Source organism: Pseudopipra pipra, chromosome 25 (assembly GCF_036250125.1).
Source record: "Pseudopipra pipra isolate bDixPip1 chromosome 25, bDixPip1.hap1, whole genome shotgun sequence".
Lineage (NCBI taxonomy): Eukaryota > Metazoa > Chordata > Aves > Passeriformes > Pipridae > Pseudopipra > Pseudopipra pipra.
The window spans coordinates 4829564-4850386 of record NC_087573.1 but is presented as its reverse complement, the minus strand read 5'-3'; the positions used below and the strand labels follow the sequence as shown (position 1 = coordinate 4850386).

The 20823-nt window shown below is 51.6% G+C and overlaps 2 protein-coding genes across 3 annotated transcripts; both read right to left on the bottom strand.

The window, feature by feature from the left end:
• Positions 1-230: 230 nt before the first annotated feature.
• On the bottom strand, positions 231-11074 carry PNPLA1 (patatin like phospholipase domain containing 1). The gene is made up of 9 exons (XM_064635845.1): positions 10420-11074; positions 7102-7334; positions 5911-5976; positions 3698-3910; positions 3205-3265; positions 2987-3127; positions 2612-2705; positions 2238-2348; positions 231-1708 (listed from the first exon to the last, which is right to left on the bottom strand). The coding sequence occupies exons 1-9, from the start codon at positions 10619-10621 to the stop codon at positions 1705-1707; spliced, it is 1125 nt and encodes a 374-aa protein (XP_064491915.1). The 5' UTR covers positions 10622-11074; the 3' UTR covers positions 231-1704.
• A 3474-nt stretch (positions 11075-14548) lies between these two features.
• On the bottom strand, positions 14549-19713 carry LOC135402580 (apoptosis facilitator Bcl-2-like protein 14). 2 transcript variants are annotated; one of them, XM_064635888.1, is made up of 6 exons: positions 19412-19713; positions 17632-18368; positions 16845-16982; positions 16319-16380; positions 15822-16079; positions 14549-15158 (listed from the first exon to the last, which is right to left on the bottom strand). In XM_064635888.1, the coding sequence occupies exons 1-6, from the start codon at positions 19441-19443 to the stop codon at positions 15114-15116; spliced, it is 1272 nt and encodes a 423-aa protein (XP_064491958.1). In that variant the 5' UTR covers positions 19444-19713; the 3' UTR covers positions 14549-15113. The 2 variants fall into 2 exon arrangements, with proteins under 2 accessions (XP_064491958.1, XP_064491959.1); XM_064635889.1 differs by having other exon boundaries at positions 14550-15158; positions 16845-16979; positions 19412-19712.
• Positions 19714-20823: the final 1110 nt, after the last annotated feature.

Here is a 20823-nt window from a genome sequence, read left to right as displayed (position 1 = left end):
AGTTTTATCCACTGCCTCTGGCAAAGCCTCCTGCTGCCCTTAGCTCCAAGCTCGTGCAGAGGAGGCAGCACCAGCTGTGCTTCCTTGAAAAGGTGAGGGATTAATAAAGCAAAAACCAGCTGATTTGAATATTGAGCTGTTAAATATTTCTCTCTTAGCAAATCTCTGCAGGTTTGGAGCAGGAGGGCTTTTTGCTGGGACTGTTTTGGTTTGGGTGTTCCTTGTGGAACTTTTGTTGAAGTTCTTGAAGTTTTACTGAGTTTTTATGAGTAAGCATCATAGGGGCAGGTGGGACACACTGGGCAGTTCAAACTGTGCTCCTGTTTGTGGCTGAGATTTGCAGACACATTTAGTGGATTTGGGTGTCCAAAAAAAAAAAAAAAAGGAAAATTTTCTTTGGGGGATTTTAATTGCCATTTGAAGTGTAACTGCTTGAGTCTGACTGAAATGGGAATATCCTGCCTGGAGGTGCTTGCTAGGAAGCCCAGGACCTTTCCCACCCAAACCATTCCACGATTCTATGAAATAAGCATCCAAGTTTCTTTTTTGCAAGCTCATTCCAGAGAAAATATTCCCAAGTCCCTGATTTCAACCAAAGATAGCAGAACTTGGTGTATTAATCTTTCACAGAGCATTCAGAGCTAACTTTGGATCTCTTTACATCAAAGCAGCCTTCAGCTGCTCCCCACATTCATGCCTGCAGTCCCCAGGGCCCTTTGGATGAAACTTCCCTCTGTTCCTTTTCCCTTTGTGCAATTAAACAGGCTCTTTATTCACATAAACAGTTTGTGTTGTTGGGATCCATTTGTTGTCCATTGGGAACCATCAAATAGGGGAGACTCAGGTGGAAGCCAACCCATCAGTCTCTGATGTGCAGCTCGGATTTGGGATAATTAAGAGAGCTGCCAGTTAATTCTCTATACAGACCAGAGACACAGGAGGTGTTTTCCTGGGCCCTGCACTGTGGGTGGCTGCAAATTACAGACAATTCCCTGAAAAGAACTCATTTATCTGTGAAATGTCAGGGAATGCACAGACTGCAGGACTCTGAAGTAGGAGGAGGTCAATCTTCAGGTTTCTCCATTCTTGTCCACAGCTGCAAATTTGAGGGGGATCCAAATGTTCTCCCACCTCCACAGGCAGGAGAAGCAGAGCTATGGGGGTGTGTGAAGCTCAAGGATAGAGAATTGGTAAAGTATCTTCAGAGAACTGGACAAAAATTGGTTCCTGCCCAGTGTGATGCTCCCTAAGGCTTCTCCCTTGCTCAGATGAAACTGCTCTGGAAGTTTTTGAGTGGGAGGAAAACACTTAAAATGTGGCCTTTCATGGCAAATTCCTGCCCTGTAATCTGCATTAAAAGAAGGGATGGGAGGCTGCTGGTGATGAGGAGGGAGAGAGGGGAAGGAAGCAGGTGCTGGGCTGTGGGTGCCTGCAGGTGAAGCTGCCCAGTGGCTCCTGCAGCCTCTGCTGGGTCACAGGAGCAGCACCAGAGCTTTGCCTCGCCTGTCAGGTTAGAGCAGGTCAGGCCTGAGCAGGGGCAGCAGCACTGGAGGCAGGATCAGCTCCCAAGTGAAAAAAAACACCCTCCAAAATACTCCACAGAAAGCCAGCAGCCGTGCTGGTGTGTGAGATGAGCTCTGTTCTCACCCATCCCTTCCCGAGGCAGTGGAACCATCAGAGACCCCCAGGGCCTGTCCAGGACAGTTACCTGTGGGGACAAAGGGACACCTGAGTCGGGATCCACGGACCAAGAGGGATGAGCAGCCCCAGGGGTGTCTGACACCAAAGGGCTTTCTCAGAGCTGAGCAGTTTGTAGCTGTGTGGAATCATTCTGGGCAAGTCTCCTTCCAGCTGCTCATGAAGGGACTTGCAAGCAGGTTTTGGGGAGATACAACTTAAAAGCTGTCGGTGTGACAAGTTAAGTGCCTCAAATCCTTGAGAGTTTAGTGCCAAAACACCTCTCAGGATCTCGGTGAGCGTTCCTGATGTCATGCCAGGACAAAGCCCAGCAGACAAATATCTGGAACACGATTATGTTGCAATAGGAAAGCAGCACTGAGCTGTTTTGTAGCTCCTTTGAGATATCAAAATAATATCATGGGGGGAAAAAATAGCTATTTTTAATGTGGGCTACTCCAGATTTGGAGATTTTAGCCACGCTCAGCATCAGTGACCCATGGGTGAGGTCCCCCAGGGTTTCCCTCCTCTCCCTTTGCTGAGGGTTTGCAGCTTCTCACCTCCTGTCCACGGCTCTCTTGGGCAAACCAGGCACCAAGGTTTGGAGGAGTTTATGGAGTCCTTGTACCAGGGAGGTGACACCTTCCAGCAGCCCCCACACCTTCTTCACCCTGCAAAAGTAAAATAAACAGCCTGAGTTTAATGATGGGCAAAGGCAGGAAAAGGTGTTAATGGTAAATGCACACTGTAACAATCTTTTCCATAACCAAGTGATCCTGTGGTGTTCCCACCAGCCATACCCACTCTCCCTGAGAATTTGCCTTCAGGGAACACTAAATCCCTTCATGTGTCCCTTCAGCTGTCTCACCACTGCTGAAGCCACGACCCCTGGTTTGTGTGTCATTCTCTGATGCCCCTCTCAGGATGTTCTTACCCCTTCCTGAATAAAGCTGGAAGCCTGTATGGCTGCAACAGGATCCTGGCCAGGGGATCCTGCAGTCCATTCATCTGCTCCTTCTTCCACAAGCCTGTGCCCACGAACGACAACACAGAAGGAAATAAAGATCAGTAACAGAAATAATCAAATAAATGCAAGAATCCCTCTTGTCCAGCTGCAGCTCAGGTAGATGCTTAAGCCCAGGCCCAAGTCCAGCTTGAGCCACTCTTACAAAGCCTCTTTGTGAGCAGCTACTGCAGATGTAGAAATATTTACTATAATAAATAACTCAATAGTGTCTTAAATATAACACTGCTCCTCTTGAGGACTGCAGCAGCCCTAAACCTGAGCTCAGCACCCCAAATCCTCTACCTGGCAGGAAGTAAGGAGTCAGGCTCTCAGGGACCCTCCTGTACAGGCCGGGGTGTGTCCCCTTGGATTGGGTGGAGTTGTTTTTCCCACAGGTGCTGCCGAAGCGGAAATTGCCATCGAAGTAGTTGAATCCAAAGGCATCTGTGGGACACGGAGAGAAAGGGATGATGTTTCTGTCTGTCAAACATCTGCCCATCAGGTCTTGGGGTGGCACTTACTGTTCCTGTACAGGAAGAGGGCAGTGTCCTGGTACCCCTGGGAGAAAATGTCGTTCAAGACCTGCAAGGAGAAAGACTTGAGGTCACTGAAGAGCCCCAGCCCAGGCAGGGCAGGGCAGGATCTATCCAAAGCTGTTTGACCATGGAGGGTCGGGACGGCCCATTTGGGAAGGCAGCAAGCACAGGCTGGTTTCCAACCACAGAAACACTGGTTGTGGAATCAAAGAGTGGTTTGGGTTGGAAAGAACCTTAAAGATCATCTCATTCCATCTGGTCCTTTGCAGGTTGTGGACCCCCACCCCAGGTTGCCCACCCATCAGCAGTGTGTCCCCCCCAAATAATGTCCTGCCATAACAGTTGGTGCTCCCCCCCACCTTTGAAATCTGATTAATAAGTGGTGGAGATTCAGCTGAACCCTAAAGCTTGGGAAGGCAGGAGCAGAATTGATTTCTTTTAACCAAAACAAAGCTGGGAGAAGCCCTGGTGGGCTCACCATGGTGCTGGGTGGGAAGAGAGCGTAGCTGATCCTGCAGAGGTTCTCTATGGAGATCTGGACGCTGCCGTTGAAGATCTGGAAGCAGAAGAAGATGGCAGGACAGTCCCGGGGGCAGATGTCGAGCTCTCCGGTGAAGGGGGACACGGTGATCACGGGCTCCTCCAGGCTGGACACGGGCTGCAGGCCAGTGAACCCCCCGTCCACGTAGCGCTGCGGGCAGGAGCAGAGGGAGGGTTTGCTTTGAGGGTCGTGGCAGTGTCACCAGGATGAGAACCAGCAGCTCCACGGGCGACAGAGAATCACAGAATCACAGAATCACAGAATCACAGAATCACAGAATCATAGAATCACAGAATCACAGAATCATAGAATCACAGAATCAGCTGGGTTGGAAGGGACCTCTGAGATCATCAAGTCCAACCCTTGATCCAACCCCGCTGTGGTTCCCAGCCCATGGCACTGATGCCACATCCAGTCTGTCCTTAAAAACCTCCAGGGATGGAGAATCCACCACTTCCCTGGGCAGCCCATTCCAATGGCTGAGCACCCTCTCTGCAAAGAAATTCTTCCTAATATCCAACCTAAACCTCCCCTGGCACAGCTCAAGACCCAGCCCTCTTGTCTTGCTGTTCATTGCCTGGGAAAAGAGACCAACCCCCATCTGGCTCCCCCCTCCTGTCAGGGAGTTGCAGAGAGTGAGGAGGTCTCCCCTGAGCCTCCTCTTCTCCAGGCTGAGCCCCCCCAGCTCCCTCAGCCTCTCCTCCCAGCACTTGTGCTCCAGTCCCTTCCCCAGCCTTGTTGCTCTTCTCTGGACCTGCTCCAGGACCTCAATGTCCTTCCTGAACTGAGGGCCCAGAACTGGACACAGCACTCAAGGTGTGGCCTCACCAGTGCTGAGTCCAGGGGAAGAATCTCCCACCACGAACCAGTCCCAGCACATCCTCTCTTCTTTCAACAGCATCTCTTCCCACCCTTACTCTTAATCCCAGGCTTTACGAGCTCCTCCAGCTGCCCTGCCTGTGGCACCCAGCCAGCCCCTCAACCAGGTGCTGTAATCCACAGCAGTTATTAAGATGGGAATATAATTATTTTAATTCACAAAGGTTTGTAAAAAAAAAAAAAAAAATTTGGCAGTTGTGAGCCAGTTCAAACATCACCAAATGCACAGTGTTGTATAACTTTCAAGTCCTGAACTCGAGCAGTAGGGCCCCCACTTTAATAATTGCCTGTAAAGCCCTGGGGGATTGCTCACTGGGCAAGGAAAATGTCATTTGCTGTGTCCCAGAAGGAATCTGAATTTGCCGCCCACCTCAGTGGGGTTTGAGGTTGCAGCTGATCAAGTTAAATGTTCATGAAGTGACAGTGCAGAGGGGCCTCACACAGCAATCATGGACCCAGGGAATGGTTTGAGTTGGAAGGGACCTCCAAGCTCATCCCGTTCCACCCCCTGCCATGGGCAGGGACACCTTCCACTAGCCCAGGGTGCTCCAAGCCCTGTCCAGTCTGGCCTTGGACACTTCCAGGGATGGAGACCTTAAAGCCCCTTCCAGTGCCTGGAGGGGCTCCAGGAGAGCTGGAGAGGAACTTTGGCCAAGGCCTGGAGTGACAGGACAAGGAGAATGGCTTTGCACTGCCAGAGGGGAGGGTTAGATGGGACACTGGGAAGGAATTGTTCCCTGTGAGGGTGGGGAGGCCCTGGCACAGGTTGCCCAGAGAAGCTGTGGCTGCCCCATCCCTGAAAGCTCTGGAAAACACTGACGTGCTCCTCCTTCACCCAGACAAGCACAGGGCATGAAAATGCACAGGGCTGGGGGAGGATCCTCCCACGGGCTCTCGGTGTCTCAGCCATGCAGGTCTGCACCTGATCTCAGTGACACCTGCACTGCAGGCAGACCCTGCCCAGGATAACTGGATTATGTCTCTAATTCCTGAGCGTGGGATTCCTCTCAGCTCACGTTGGAGATCTGCAAGGCAAGACTGAGTCATCCACACTCTGTCTGTGGGCAAAGCAGGAGAGGCCTCTCCAGATGGCAATTCCACCCAGCTATCACCTTAGGATGGGATGGAGAACAAGCTGAAAGGCTTTATCCTCCTCCATTAGCTAAAGAAAAAGCCTGGACCTACATAGCCCACCCTGCTCAAGGGAACATAAAGCTCAAACCCAAGAACACGCTGCTGGGAGCGTGAGTTTTATTGGAAATATCACTCACCACTCCTCGGTAGGATGGAGGGATGAATCCACAGTAAATAGGAAGGAAGCAGCTGCAGAGGAGAGCCTGGGGGAGGAGAGAGATTGCAGAAGTCAATGTTCCTGTCAAAGTTCCCCTGGGCAAAAGCTGTTGACTGGGTGCCTGAAAATTCAGCCTTGACAAAGTCTGAAGCCAGGCTGCCAGTGCCACCTGGACTGTGGCAAGAAAGGTTTCAAGAAGGGCAAAACAGCTCATTTCATTAAAGTTGAAATAATTCTCTTGAGCAGGGCAAAGCCCTTCAGATTTTAATTAATTTTAAAAATTAAATTTATTTAAATTTAATTAAAATTGATTTAACTAAGACCTTCCAGAATTAATAGGTGTAAATCTACATATCACTGTCCAACACTGCCCTGTGAGAGTGGCAAGGTGAAGCTTTGGGGCCATTGTTCATCTTTGCAGGTTTTTGGACAAAACCAAGACACCCTCACAACTCATCCTCATCCTGCTGGGATTTGTCAATGACAAAGCCACTGCTGTGGCATTTGCAACTATATTCCAGCAACCCCATCAGCTGGGAATGAGCTCCCTGGGCTCCTGGGTTGCCTAGAAGAGGCACCACGGGGTGAACTCCAACATCTCCAAGGAGTTGCCACCCTCTGCTGTCACCCTGTGACAAGCAAGTTTAGGACCTCACAGTCTTTGCCCTGAGATTCTTCCCCCAGATAATTAACCAGATAATTAACTGCTTAATCAGCTGCTTGTTGTTTGGCAGCAGCTTTGTCCAGCTCTTGCCTCCCAGGAAAGTGCTGAGGCAACAAGGAAAACCACTGCCAGTGGGATTTGGCTGAGGAGAGGCCTCTCCAGAGAGCTGAGCACTAACAGAGCTCTTAAAGAGTCATCAGCACTAATTAGAGCACCAACATCAGCTTTATGAGGCTGGAAAGAACCCTGCTGCTTTTTTAGCATGATTTGTTCCTGTCTGACTCTGGACCTCACATCTCCCCCCCTCCAAGACTCAGGGAGCTTATTGTGGTGGGACCACAGCTCTGGCAGAGCTTCTTGATCCTCTCAGTAGAAAATCTGGCAAGGACTATAATGTTTGTTACTCAGGGTAGAAAACAGTGCAGTTAAAAACACCAGTTTAGGTTCCTGCACCCCGGGCAGTGGGCAGAGATCTTCCTCCTCAGCATCAGAGGAATGACTGTGTACCTGAATGAGCTCCTCTTTGGAGCTGAACTCCGAGGCCATGACATTCTGGCCATCTGCCACCCGTGTGAGTGAGATGTGCAGCCTCCCTGAAGCCAACTGGTAGGAATCCTCTGGGAGCATTCGCTGCAGAACAGCCTTGATATTGGCCAGCAAGCTGCACTTGGGAGACAGGGGGCCCAGGATGGTTTTCCTGACTTCTGCTGCCAGGGCAAAGAAAAATTCCTTCAGGTCATCTGAAACAGAGACAGGGGAAAGACAAAGTCAATATCCCTGCTGCCCTGCCAGTTATATTTTTCATCCTATTCCTAACACTCCCCACAAATAAAGCCTCTTGCAGCCCTTCTGTGTGACCCCAGGATGACATTGCTGGGGAATGTTGTGGCAGGGCAGAAAAGGGGACATCACCCCCACGATGTCCTCAAAAGACAACTGAGTTGCTGAGTGTGACCCCATCTGTGAAATCCCCGTCTGCACCGGAGACAGGTGCTCAAGGGAGGGATTAGGGAAAGGTTCCAAAGAACTCTGCAGACAGAGTTATAGGTGCCAATGTGACCTGCACAGCACGTTCCTGCCTTCCACCTCCAGTTTTCCAGCTGCCTGGGGGAGATGGGATGGCTCACTGAGGAGGATGAGGGGCACCGACTCTGTTTAGGGCTTTCCTGCAAGCCAAGTGTCCCGGGACTCCCCGCTCACCTGAGCTCCCCCAGCCACCTGTGAGATGGTGTTAATAACCATTACATGTGTCTGCACATCCCAGGAGCTGGATTAAAGGAGCAGAGCCCCAGCAGAGCCCTGGCCAAAGGCTCAGGACACCCTGAGTTTTAAAGGCTGTGCAGTGATGGGGAGGAAGAGGAGTGCAGCAAACTCCTGATCCCAGGGAGGGAGTTTGGTCTGTTTGCTGACATGGGGAGCTCCCCTGGGGGAATATCCCACCTTGGGGGTTAAACTCCTTCAGCAAAAAGCTCATGTAGCTCCAAAACAGCCATCCTTGCACCCAGGGGAGCTCCCTGGGCCCTGCACTGGCACGAAGCCTCAGCACCACGGCTTTGTAGGGGCAGAGGTTTCCCTGCTGTCTCATGAGACTGCTTGGACAGACAGACGGATTAGATGGAGTGTCCCGAAGGCACCTGGAGCCACACAGGTATTAAGAAGGGTTATGTGTGTTTGAGCGGATGCTGAGGCCATGTGGGGATGATTAGTGTTTGTCAGGGTCACACGGGGTCCTCGGGGATCCCAAAAGAGCCAGAGACACCCCAGGGAGGTGATGCACCCACAGGGTGCTGTCTGGCTGCTCTGTATCCTGGGAATGAGGAAAATGTGGAAAAACTGCCCACAGGCTGCTGGGTAGGAGGTGAGAGACGATCCCAGCTTGGGGGCTTTGGTTTGGGGCACGCAAGGGATGACCCTGGCAGCAATGCCAGGTCTGTCCCTGCCTGCAGCAGCTTGGTGACCAGGCATGTTCCCAGGAGATGACCTGTGGGGTGGCAGAGGACAGACCTGGCTTGGGGAGCTCAGACCTCCTCACCCAGCCCAGGTCAGGGCAGGGGACAGGGACCTGACTGCAGCCACCCCAGGGACACCAAACACACCTTTCACCCTCTTTTTGCCCCAGTGTGAATTTGACAGAGTTTGTGCCACTTTCATTTTCCTTATTAGAAACCCAACCAGCGTGATCACTACCCAAAATGTCTTTTCTTCCCCTGGGGAAGGTATTTTGAGCACAAGATCATCTCAACCCCTCTAAGTGGAGGGTGCCTTTCACCCCCATGGAAGCAGAGCCCTGTTTCAGGACTGGCGCCCCCAGCAAGAGCAGTTCCTAAATTTATGTACCCTGTTGGACATCCCCAGCTCCATCCATTACACCAGCATGAGGAATCAGGAGGAAATTTTGGGGCCCTTGCTGATTTGTAGAGGAGTTTACCCCATATGGGCAGAAATGTTTATTTCTGCTCTTTCTTAATATATATATATATATAAAAATATATATATATATACACTGCTGTTCCATCAGGCACATCCCACTGATGAGCCCTTGAGCTTTTACCACAGGGAAAGATGCTCCATTGTCTGGAAATGGGAGTTGCACCACCTCTTCCCTTGTTCTGGGAAGGTTGGGTGGGATGACCCAAAGTGACATGCAGACAGGGCTGTCACCTCTGTGGATACCTGTGAACGCCACCCGTGTCCCTTTGTTGCTCAGGAACCCAAGGGACCTGATCCATAGGGACAAGGGGCCTTTACATGGGCATATCCCATGGAGATGCCAAGTCTGCAGCCATGTAGACTTTCTTTGGGACACATCTCAGCACTCCTCAGACCTCGTAGCAGAAGTTCGGCTCCTTCAGCAGGAGCAGGAAAATGAGCCAGTGGAATCCAGGCACATCCAGATTTCCCCACACAAGCATCTCCCCCTATCTGACAATGAACACTCAGACTGTCACAACCTGCTGTTTCCCCTTACACCACCCAAAATTGCTCCAGCTTGGCTGCCAAAAGTGACAACACCTTGGATTTCTTTAGTGCCTCACGAGTGATAGGAGTTACACCAGCATTGCACCCCTGCTGCCAAACACCCCTGAAATCCTCAGGAATGACACAACCCTCTTACTCTGCATTTTGGGAGTCAGAACCACTGCCTTTTTGGTATTAGAAGACAAGGCCTCACTTCATTTGCAGCTCTGGGTGTACATGTGGCCAACAAAAATCCTGCCTCCACCCGGACACCAACATGTCAATTTTTCACCTGTTTATAAATTTTTAACAAATTTAAAGAAATTAATGTTCATTGGTTCTAAATTACGTCATTCCTTTTCATTAATTAGTATTCTACCCACTACTGGTTATTAATGCCTCATTGCTCATGCTAATTAGTTCATACTTTTAGTCTTTTTGGTCTCTTTAGTGGGGACTTTCTGACACAAACATTGAGCCTTTGTTAGACTTCTTTGTTACCTGCTGGTTTCTGCAAAAGGTCCTGGTTTCCAGATGTCCAGTTTCAACAACACATCTTTCTCTCACAGGTGTGAGAAAGAAGCCTATCAAGGTTAACTTTAAAACTTACAGTTTTAGCCCTTTTCCCAAGCTGTGTTCTCCCAAAAGTCGCTTATGACAACTTTTTGCTCCGTGCCGGCTAAAAGCGATTTAAGGCCTAACACGCAACCTGTGATCAATGAAAACAACTAATTAAAGGGCTCATTAGGACCATTAAAAAAGAATTAGAAAAGTTGTATCATTTGTAACATCCCCCCCAGCACTTCAAGGCACCATTTTTGAAATAAGAATCTCCAGGAAAAGGAAATGGAGGTGAGGGTTCCTTACCCAGCCCGATCCCGCACACGACGGCGGCGGCGATCAGGGACCCCGCTGAGGATCCATAGACCTTGCACGCGGATTTGAGGAGCTCGGGAGCCAGTTCCAGGAGGGACTGCACCACCCCAACCTGGTACAGGGCCAGGAAACCACTGCCCGAGAAGGAGAGCGAGAAAGGGGTGCTGGGAGCCCGGAGATCCTCCACAGCCATCCCGGGATCCAAGCGCTGGCTCCGGCTCGGTGCCTCTGGTTGTCCTTTTTCACCAGGTGAAACTCAGGCTCTCTTCTGCTCTGCTCCCTCCAGGCTCATCTCTGGTGCAGAGGAGTCCAGAAGATGGATTTTCTGCCTCCTTTTATGACAGCTCCCCGAGGCGTTGAGATTCCTGAGCTATTTTAATTGCTGCCTGTGCTAAAAACAGAAATTTTCCCCTGATCAAAACAGCTCTTATAATCCTCAACCACAGCCAGGCTGATGCTCAGGGCTGAGTCAAGGCTCCCCTCTCATTCCAAGGGGTCTGCAGTGCCCCAGGAGCTCTCCCAGAGATGGTTCTGATGTTCCTGTGCCCGGCACAATTGGAAACATCCGTGCAAAAATTCCTCTTTGCTTTGTGCTTTCTTCATCAAAGGGTGTTTTCCTAAATAGGATTCTCCATTAATCCTGGCTTAGGCACAGCTCAGTACTGAGTGAGTAAAGGCTTGTATAAGACACTTAAAGCCAGAGGGTGTTACACAAGGGGTGGATGCAGGGCTGGGTTACGTTTGGAATCATTCCTTATATTTGCTCCCCATTGGAAGGGTTTTTCCTTGCCTGACTCTTGGATATCATTTGGGGGGTGCAAAAACCAAACAGCTGGGTTTGTTTTTCTCTCCCCCTCCCAATGAGGTCCTACAGCAGCACCACATTCCCCAAATCTGTGGTTACAGAACCAAAATCAAAGTGCATTTGGGCTGTCTACATTTCCTGGGGGATAGTTAAAAAAAAGACATGGAGAAATTCAGTAGATTCTTTGTGTCTTTTCAGCCTTAATGCTCCAATGCTGCTGCCAACATACAGAATAAAAAATGCCATTTTCAACAGAAGTGTTTAATAAATATTGGTAAATACTGTGTGTTTATGTTGTCCAAAACCATACGGCCTGAACTGTATGTGAATACTACATATGTTGAAATGAAGGATTTGTCTGTACAACACTGGCACGTGGATGATGAGAGGCTGAAGGAACAAGCTCTCCTTCCCCATGTCATGCACCAGCCTGGCCAGGACAATACAGGGAAAGAGAGGATGGTCCCAGCATCCTGATACAACCTTTGCAGGGCGGTTTCACCCCCAATTTTTATACATTTTAACCTGTCCTCTCCAGCTGTTGCTGCGTCCCCACGACAAGAGCTGTGTCCTGGGAGCAGATGTGCCAACTGTCCCTGGGCTGAAGTGTCACTGGGGGACATTGCCTGAACCCCAGGTGAATGTGACAGCACAGCCAGGGTAGGTCTCTGGTGCTGCCTGGATGTCAGGACACACAGCAGCAAGTTCTCAGCTCCAAGACATGTTGAATAATTACCTGGGTTATCCTAGAGGTGAACAATTGCTTGAATCAGGGCTTTCAGATCACAGCCTTACTGGAGCTTCTCATTTCTTGTCTTTCCAGTGTTTGATGTTTTGTATCATCCCCTCCTTGTCTCCCACACATTCCAGCCTTTCCACCAGCCTCCTGGTGATATCTGAGCTTTGAGCTGTGTGATTCAAGCCACTGGCTCCTGCAGCCCTTGGGAAAGCAAAAATCCTTTCATTTAAAGGACTTTCTTCCAGTACTGCAAAGTCCAAGAAGGACAAAAATATCATCTCTTGCTGCGACTGGTCCAAACACTCCAGAGCATGGGAAGTGCAGGAGTGTTTGCACACTGGAAGGGATTGTTCCTGTGTTCCCTGGGGGTGAGCTGTGCCTGTGGTGCATGTCAGGCCCCCAGGGAATGCACCAGGCTCTGCATGGAGAGGTGTAGGATGCTCCTGCTCCACTCAGTGCTTTCACTGCCTTGGTTGTGCCCAGCCCTGACTGCCAAGATTTGGGAAAGCTGTAAATGATCCCACAGGACCTGCAGGAACACGGTCCTCTGTCCTGCAGTGAGTCATGGGGGGTTTCTTAAGGGGTCTGGGAGTTGCCAAATCCACCCCTGCACCCTCCCCTGCTGCAAACACTGAGGCCCTGGGACAGCATTCCAGGAGACATCATCCCCCCTGGCTCAGCTCCAGGGTCCCGTGAGAAGAAACCTTGTCATCATCCTCTTAGTGACAGCAAATTTTGCATTAGTTGGCTCATTAAGTGCCGGGCTGATTTTCTAAGCTGCCCTCCCCACCTGGCAAAGCAGGATTAGGAGGGCCTGACAACTTCAGAGACGCAGGATCCCGGCAGCAGGTGGGTTTGGGGAGAAGGTCCCCGGCTCACACTGAGCACCAGGCGGGCTGGGGGCTGTGCAGGGCACGGGGCTGCTTCTTGCCTGGGCAGGATCAGTGCCCAGATGGCCAGTGTCTGTGATCCCGGGGATTTTCGTGCGTGGGGATTGTCTTTGCTGTTGGAAGCCACCACAGGGTGTTTAGGGAAGGATGAAGGTAATGCCAAGAGCTGGAAACTGCTCAAACCCCCGGGGCTTATAACTTGCCCTTCTTTAAAACCTTCTTAATATCTTCAGTGGCCACAGGCAATCAGGTTCTCAATTTTATAACCAAGAGATTAGCCCAAAATGCCGGAGTCACTCACAAGAAGGACATGAGGTGTTGTACTAAACAGCAGCTGTGGCCACTTCTGACCTCATCCCACTGTGCTGGGCTGGAGCAGCATCCCTGCTTTGGGTTGGGCTATTTGAGGGCAGGAGCCCCTTGTGCAGGGGGATGGGCACATTTTGCTCCTCGCTTTCCAGGCACTGCTGCCCTGATGGCTTGGAAACAGTCCAGTGACCACGGAAGGAGAGTATTTGGTTCAGCTGTGGTGTTGGGAGAAGCACAGGGGAAGGGAATGGGGGAGATGAGTTGTTTGCCTCACTGATGTTTCACCTGGTGGGTGTGTCCCACGTGCTGATGGAAGATGAAATCCTCTGGGACGTCAGGGAGGAACAGAACCCTTTTCTGCTCCCACCCCTGGCATTGCACGAGCTCAGATGCAAAACAAATAGAGGCATTGCATGATCCTCCAGATGGGTCCCCACCACCTCCCCACCATCAGCTCAGCCTGCCCTGGTCACAGCCCAGCACAGTCCCCAGGCTCCCAGCAGGGAACGGGGACATTGGGACAGCTACAAACAGCCAAGAGCAGCTTCGGTCTCTCTTGCAGTAAAAGTCTTCCCAGCCAAAAAGAAACATGGTGCTGATGCTGCACTTGTTGTTGGCAGGATCCAGGAGTGGGATTTGATGTTTTCCACAGTCCTAATTACCCCTGCAAGGTATCCCCCCTCCCCGGGGCCTTGAGCAGCCGGTGACTGAACTCTCTGGGTCTGTCAGATGTGCCCTTAAAGGCTTCACAAACAGGGATGTGGATCAGGGTGGGGAAGGGCTGCTCCCGTCCTGCAAGGGCTCTGCTTCCCTATTTTCTGTTACTTAGGGTTTTAAACGGACTGAGAATCCAGGAGAGGAGGTGCTGGACAGACCCAGCCGGCACCAAGGGCCCACAAGGGACTGTCACCCCACACATGGCCCTGACCCAGACACACATATTTGTTTGCTGCCACCATCACCTTCAACCTACTAGATCATCCCACCTCTTGCGCACTCCAAACCCCAAAACTTCACCTCCTTCACTCCAGGCTGGGTCCAACCTCGCAAGGGAGATGCTCCTGCTGGTGCCACCACACCGAGCCCTGGCAACACTCCCCCCCCCCCCAAGCTGCCTTAATCCATGGCCCTGCTTAGGGGTCTGGGCAAAGATTAGCTGGAAACATTCCCAGTGATTAGGGTTTAAATCCCTTTGACATTTCACATCTTCTTAGAGCTTGTAGGTGAGACCCTGGCAGCTGCAAATCCCCTCGGTCCTCAGGGAGTGACAGCTCCTGCACCGCTCAGGAACGAGCTTTACCCAGTTCTTGGTGTTAACCCAAGCTGCTTTGGGCAGTAAATCTCCTTTTGCTGGAAAGGGAATGACTATAAATCGTAAAATTGGCAGGACAGCACTGTGTATCCCCTGTCTGAGTCCCTTGTGCCACTTGGAAAGGAGCAGCCACAGCAGCTGGAGCAAAGCAAACGTTATTCCATCTATAAAAGCCTCACACAACACCCTGAAGATAAGCCTGGCTGGCATTTAGGCACCAATTTATTTAAGATTTATGGTTTTTTTCCAAACTGGATGCTTGGCTGACAGCAGAAACTACAAAAGTTATGTTGTACATTCACAGATACATATAGAAAAACAGGTAAATAAATACACATACACAAACACCAACAACCCCTGAGGTTCAACACATGCACTTGGTGGGAGCTAAAATGCAAATACAGGGTGAAATCTGGGCTTTGTTTGATTTACAGACTCTCTGCCCCCAGCCAGGAGGGTTTTTAGCATTTCACAGTGCTCTGGCTGTTGCTCAGGTTTTCCTTCGAGGATTTTAAATCCAGGGCTCAGAAGTTCACCCCACATCCAGGTCACCATCAGGGATTGTCCTCCCACCAGTAAATCTTCATCCTTGGGTTCCCAGGCACCACAGGCCCCTCACAGCAGCTGATGTCAGTCTGGGCTGTCACAGTGGTCTGTCCTGAGCTTTTCTCTGTTCTGCTGAGACAGAAGAAACGTTCATAAAATCGTGGAATCATGGAATGCTTTGGGTTGGAAGGGACTTTAAAGCTCATCTTGTTCCACCCCTTGCCATGGGCAGGGACACCTTCCACTAGCCCAGGTTGCTCCTAACCCTGTCCAACCTGGGCACTTCCAGGAATGGAGCAGCCACAGCTTCTCTGGGCAACCTGTGCCAGACCCTCACCACCCTCATAGGGAAGGATTCCTTCCCAATATCCCATCTAACCCTGCCCTCTGGCAGTGGGAAGCCATTCCCCCTTGTCCTGTCACTCCAGACCCTTGTCCCAAGTCCCTCTCCAGCTCTCCTGGAGCCCCTTTTGGCACTGGAAGGAGCTGTAAGTTCTCCCTGGAGACTTCCCTTCTCCAGGCTGAACACCCCCAGCTCTCCCAGTCTGGCTCCAGAGCAGAGGGGCTCCAGAATCACGGAATCCCAGAATGTCTGGGTTGAGAAGAGACCTTAAAGCTCATCCAGTTCCACCCTCTGCCTTGTGCAGGGACACCTTCCACTAGCCCAGGTTTCTCCAAACCCCATCCAACCTGGCCTTGGACACTTCCAGGGATGGGGCAGCCACAGCTTCCCTGGGCACCTGCCCTGACTGGCTTCTGGAAGCTCAGCCCCGGGCTCATCCTCCTCCTCACCTGGAGAATTTTGCCGTAGGGCGCAAACGAATCCTCCAGGTACCGTGTGCCGAAGCCCATGATCCTGTTCACTGCCTGGCTGCAGATTCCAGCCAGCGTGGCCGTGAGGTGGACCGTGAAGGCAAACTGGATCTCCTGGGGGTTGGCATCGGCCCTGCTGGCCGTCATTTCCCGCCGGACGTAGGCGTCGGCCAGGTCCTTGAAGGAGCTGTAGGACATGTCCCTGAAGAAGAGCTGCAGCCGCGCGTCCTCCCGCATCTGGGGGAGAGGCAGGGGAACAACGTCAGGAGCGAGGGATCCCACGGCTCAGCCCCGTGCTGGTGCCTTCACCCCACGCTGAGGGAGGACACACAGACAGCCACGACCACGCCCAGGCGGGGAACTGGGAGTTGCCATTTCCTTGACTTTACTGATCCCCTGCGCCAGGGGATCGATGGTGTTGCTGCATTTCACAGCAGTGCAGAGCCTGGGCCAAATTCCCTCAGCTCTCCTCTCACCTGCCTGTCCAGCTCATCTCCTGCGCTCCGGAGCAGGGCCACGATTCTCCTGATGGGTTCATCTGCAGACAGAGATCCCACATTATCTCCAGCCCTTTCTCCAAGCCTCCCACGCCCACATGCTCTGTTTAGTCCTCAGAAAAAATTCCCTGAGCAACATTTGTCCGTCTCCATCCCTCCAAAAACCATTTCAGCCTGTTGCCAAGTGCCTTGTTACCCTCACCCAGCAAAACCACACTCCTGCCTTTGAATTTTGCCCTTTGTGTGGTCTAGTTGGAAGTTGTCCCTGCCCATGGAAGGGGGAGGGAATGAGATGATCTTTAAAGTCCTTTCCAACCCAAACCATTCTGAGATTCCATGAATTTCTCTCTCCCCCAGTCAAGACCTGATGCTGAAAACCTCCACCAAAGCCTTTGTGTTCCCTGGATCAGGACTGCAGCAGGGGTTGGGTGCTGTGCAGGCTCTGTGTGGGGACAAGTCTTGTGTGCATATCTTTTCTGTAGGTGCCAGCAAGGTCAACACTCACCAACCCCATCGGTGCCAGGTGGCTGTGGGGGCTCCCCAAATCCACTTGCCCTTCTCTCCTGGCTCTCACTGCCCTGCACGATCAGCCCAATCTCTTCTGAGACCTCTGTGTAGTAGCCATCGGGCTGCTCCACCTCTGCTGGAAGAAAAACACATGTTCAGAAGTGAGGATTATTTTTGTTGGTGATTGATTGAAAGGGAAAAGCAGCTGCAGCAGGGACTGGATGTGCTGGTGCCCACCCTGGATTAGTGCATTCCTGTACTGGAGGATGTGGCTGCACTTTCTGAGCCACAGCTGAGCAGCTGTGACTTGCCCCAAATCTGCCAAAGCTCCTTATAAATCCCCTCACCAGTGTTTTGGCACTGGAAGGGGTGGAATTGGGTGTCCCACGGGCTCTGCTGCACCACACCCACCCCCATGGCAAATGTCAAACACCTTAACATCGGCCCTGGAGCAGTTTAGGATTTAATCTCAGGTCTCAAACACAGGTTTAAACTAAACCACCGTGACCCTTGGTTGCCAGAGGGGCGAAAAATTGTGCTTGGGTGGTTACTGCCAACATCAGGCTTGGGGTGACGTGTGCTCCAAGCACGGGCAGATCAACCCTTTCCTGGGGCAGCGGGTTGGGATTGGAGCCTCCAAAGCCCACCCCAAAACCCTAGAAAGCCCTGAGAGGGTGACACCTCATTAGAAACCAGCACTAAACATGATGGTTTTCCCAAGAGAAGCCCGGGGAGGTCCCATTGGATGAAGGGGTGGGTCAGGGGTGGGTGAGTGGGGGTCCCACCTGGCGTGGCCGGTGCCAGGACGTGCCACAGGGGAAGGCAGCCGGGTCGCTTGGTCCTCGCCCCGGATCCCGTCTCTCCCCGCTCCTCCTCCCCGTGCTTCTTCAAGGAGAAAACCTTCTTGAGGCTGGTTTTCCTCTTCGGGGCTCTGCCTGGCACTGGGGACGTGCTTGAGTCTACTCTGTGTTTTTTGGCTCCTTCTGGTTTGGAGCCCTGAGAAGCTTTGGCATCTTTCTCCTTTGCTTTTTGCCCTGCGTTTTCCTTCTGGTCCTCAGGGCTCCTCTTGAAGAAGAAATTTAAGAAACTTTTCAACCAGGTTGGTTTTGAACCCGAATGTTGGGTTTTGCCTTGGGAGGAGTTTTTTGTGCTTTTCCTCTTGGGCTTCGGCCCCTCTTTAGTGACCTCCTGGGGAGCTTTGCTGTCATCATCCAGAGCCTCTTCCAGGTCCAGCACTTTCAGTCCCTCCTCCTGGTTCTTCTTGGGGCTGGATTTGGCACCTGAGTATGTACAGAAGTCGCTTTCTGACCGTTGCAGCCCGTCTGTCTTCCTCCCTCGCCCTCCAGTTTTCTCCTGTGGGGTTTGTTTGGCCCCTGGTGGGTTCTCACGGCAGCTCAGCGAGCGCCTGACATAAATCTCCAGCACTTTCTTGGCCCCTTGCCTGTCCAGGGAGAGGATCTTGCCCGACGGCTGCCTCCCCACATCCCACCGAGGCACCTCCTCAGCCGGAGCCCTCACGTTGCTGGGGAGAAAAACAACATTTTCAGCCTGGTGGTTTTGCTTTCCCCAAGTGGCTGCACAGTTGGGTTGGGCATGATGGAAATCCCCCCCCATTCTGGTACCCAGGGGTGCCTGAGACTGTTAATGTTCCTGGTTACTGATCAGCCAGTTTTACAGTGGTTATCTGGCTGCTCCTGGTGCAGGGTTTTATGATGGACTGTAGACACCACTGATAAAGGAACTGAAACCACAGGGAGCGGGAGATGGGCTGGGCATGTCTCAGGGGAGAACTTGGTCACCATCCAGGGGGTTTCACCCAGTAAGGTTATCACCCAGACACCCTCCTATCATCCCATTGCAACGTGTTCCCACATTGCGATGAAAAATGACACCCCAGGAGCACAGGGGGAATGACACAATGCAGATTTTTGAGTATTTCCCCCTAAAGTATTGGCTGCTAAAAAGAAAATCCTCCCTCAACAAGGCTGGAGAGGTCAAGGGAAATATGGGCTCTTGTAAATCTGCTCAGTGACACAGTCCCTCTGAGCTCCCACCAGCACAGGGCTGTGAACAGAGCTCAGATCACCCACTCCCTGCCTTTCCCATCGCCCTTTTTCTCTGTTTTTGCAAGCAAAATTAAACAGGAATGTTGCTATTGAAAAACCAGGAAGCTGTGACCGTGCCTTGTGTTGGTTTTATCTTCGAAACCGATTTCACCCTTCAAAGAACCAGACCCAAAACAGACTTTCTCCGCCACTGAACAGCACAGAGGGAGCAAGCACAGAAACCTGGTACACTGAGCTGTAAAACCACCCTGGAGTTGGGCATCAGCCTCCCCTCAGACTCAGTGAACATCATCACAATGCCCAGCACGCCCACCCACCCCACCTTGGCCGGTTCTGGGGATCAGGAAGACAAGTTTCCTTCATCCAAGCCAACACCAAACCCCACCAACCACCCAATAACAAATCATACCACTGAATTTAATCACACTAAAGCCACAACCCCCATCCTACTTCGATGATTCGAGTGCATTGGCCACACTGTTCATTATTTGGTTTTTACCTTTCCATCAGTATTTCTGCCTGTTTGGACATAGGTCAAGACAAGCTCCTCGGCCACAGGCGCTAAGGGTTCTTCTCAGGCTCTCCTGGGAGGTGCCCTTTTATGCCCAAGCCGGTGGAGGGCTGAGATAATTCCTATTTTTAGCAGCCATTCAGGTAGGAGAGCGGCCGGTGCTTCCGCCCGGGATCCCCGTTATCACCGCCCTCGTGGCGGAAACCAGTGGGCGTGAGTTTCACTGGAGGAGAAAACAATTTCCTTATGACAAGTGGCAGCAAAAACAGCATAAAAATCACCTGTCAGCCGGTGTCAGAGCTGGCCTTTGAGACCAGTTATCTCAGGCAGCTGCTTGGCTTTGGGTTTGGTTTTGTTTTGTTGTTTTTCACTGTGTGCGGTGCCTTATATGGGCTTTTCTGGGTTGTTTTTGTAAAGGGAAGTCATAACTTTTCTCAGACAAAAGAAGGAAGCAGATTGCCCTGCTCGTGTCAGTTCCCAGAGGATGTTGCAGGACCACAGACACTCTGGGACACGGTGATGTCAGGTTGTTGAGACACAGAATCAGAATCACAGAGTATTTTGAGTTGGAAGGGACCCACGAGGATCATTGAGTCCAATTCTTAAGTGAATGATCCATACAGGGATCAAACCCACGACCTTGGTGTTATTAACACTGGGCATGGCTGGGCTGAAATCCTCAAACCCCACCCTGGGGTCCTTCAGACCCACCCTAAAACATGAATCAGCAGCAGCTCACGACCCGAATCCTTCACACCCCCATGGCTCCCACTCAGCCTCTCCCAGGAACACAGCATCTCCCACCGGGCACATCCCAACACCTGCAAACCGCACCCGAGCCAAGAAAATCTTCTTAAGATCAAACCTTTCTTACACCAAAGCTCCTTTTGACCCCAGGGCCAGCCCTGTGCCCACCCCCGTGAGCGTGACACCCTCCTGCAGGTGCTTCCCCCATTCCCCATCACTATTTTGCCACCTGATGGCAAAATTCCGCACTGCACCTCGCAGGGAGGGAGCCGGATGCTTTTGCCGGGCGGGACGCAGGCTTTGGAAAAACCCCTCCTGGAAAACCCGTCGGAAAGATTCCCAGCCGAGCAGCGATGCACTGTCTCTGGTTTTCAGCTGGGATGATGTGCAGCCAAGGTTTCCCCTGGATACAAATGGCCTTTTCCCGATAATGGGTTCAGTTTGCAGTCAGAACAGCCCTGGATTATTTTCTTCCTTTCTGTAAACTCTCTGTCACATAATTTCCTGTGACTGGGAGAGATCCAGTCCACGTCTCTCCTGAGCCCACACTGATGAATCAGAGTCTAGTATTGATTAAGAATTACCTGGCTCGGTTTTTCAGCATCTCCATTTATTGATAAATAAATCCTCCATTAGGAGCTCTGTGCTGCTCC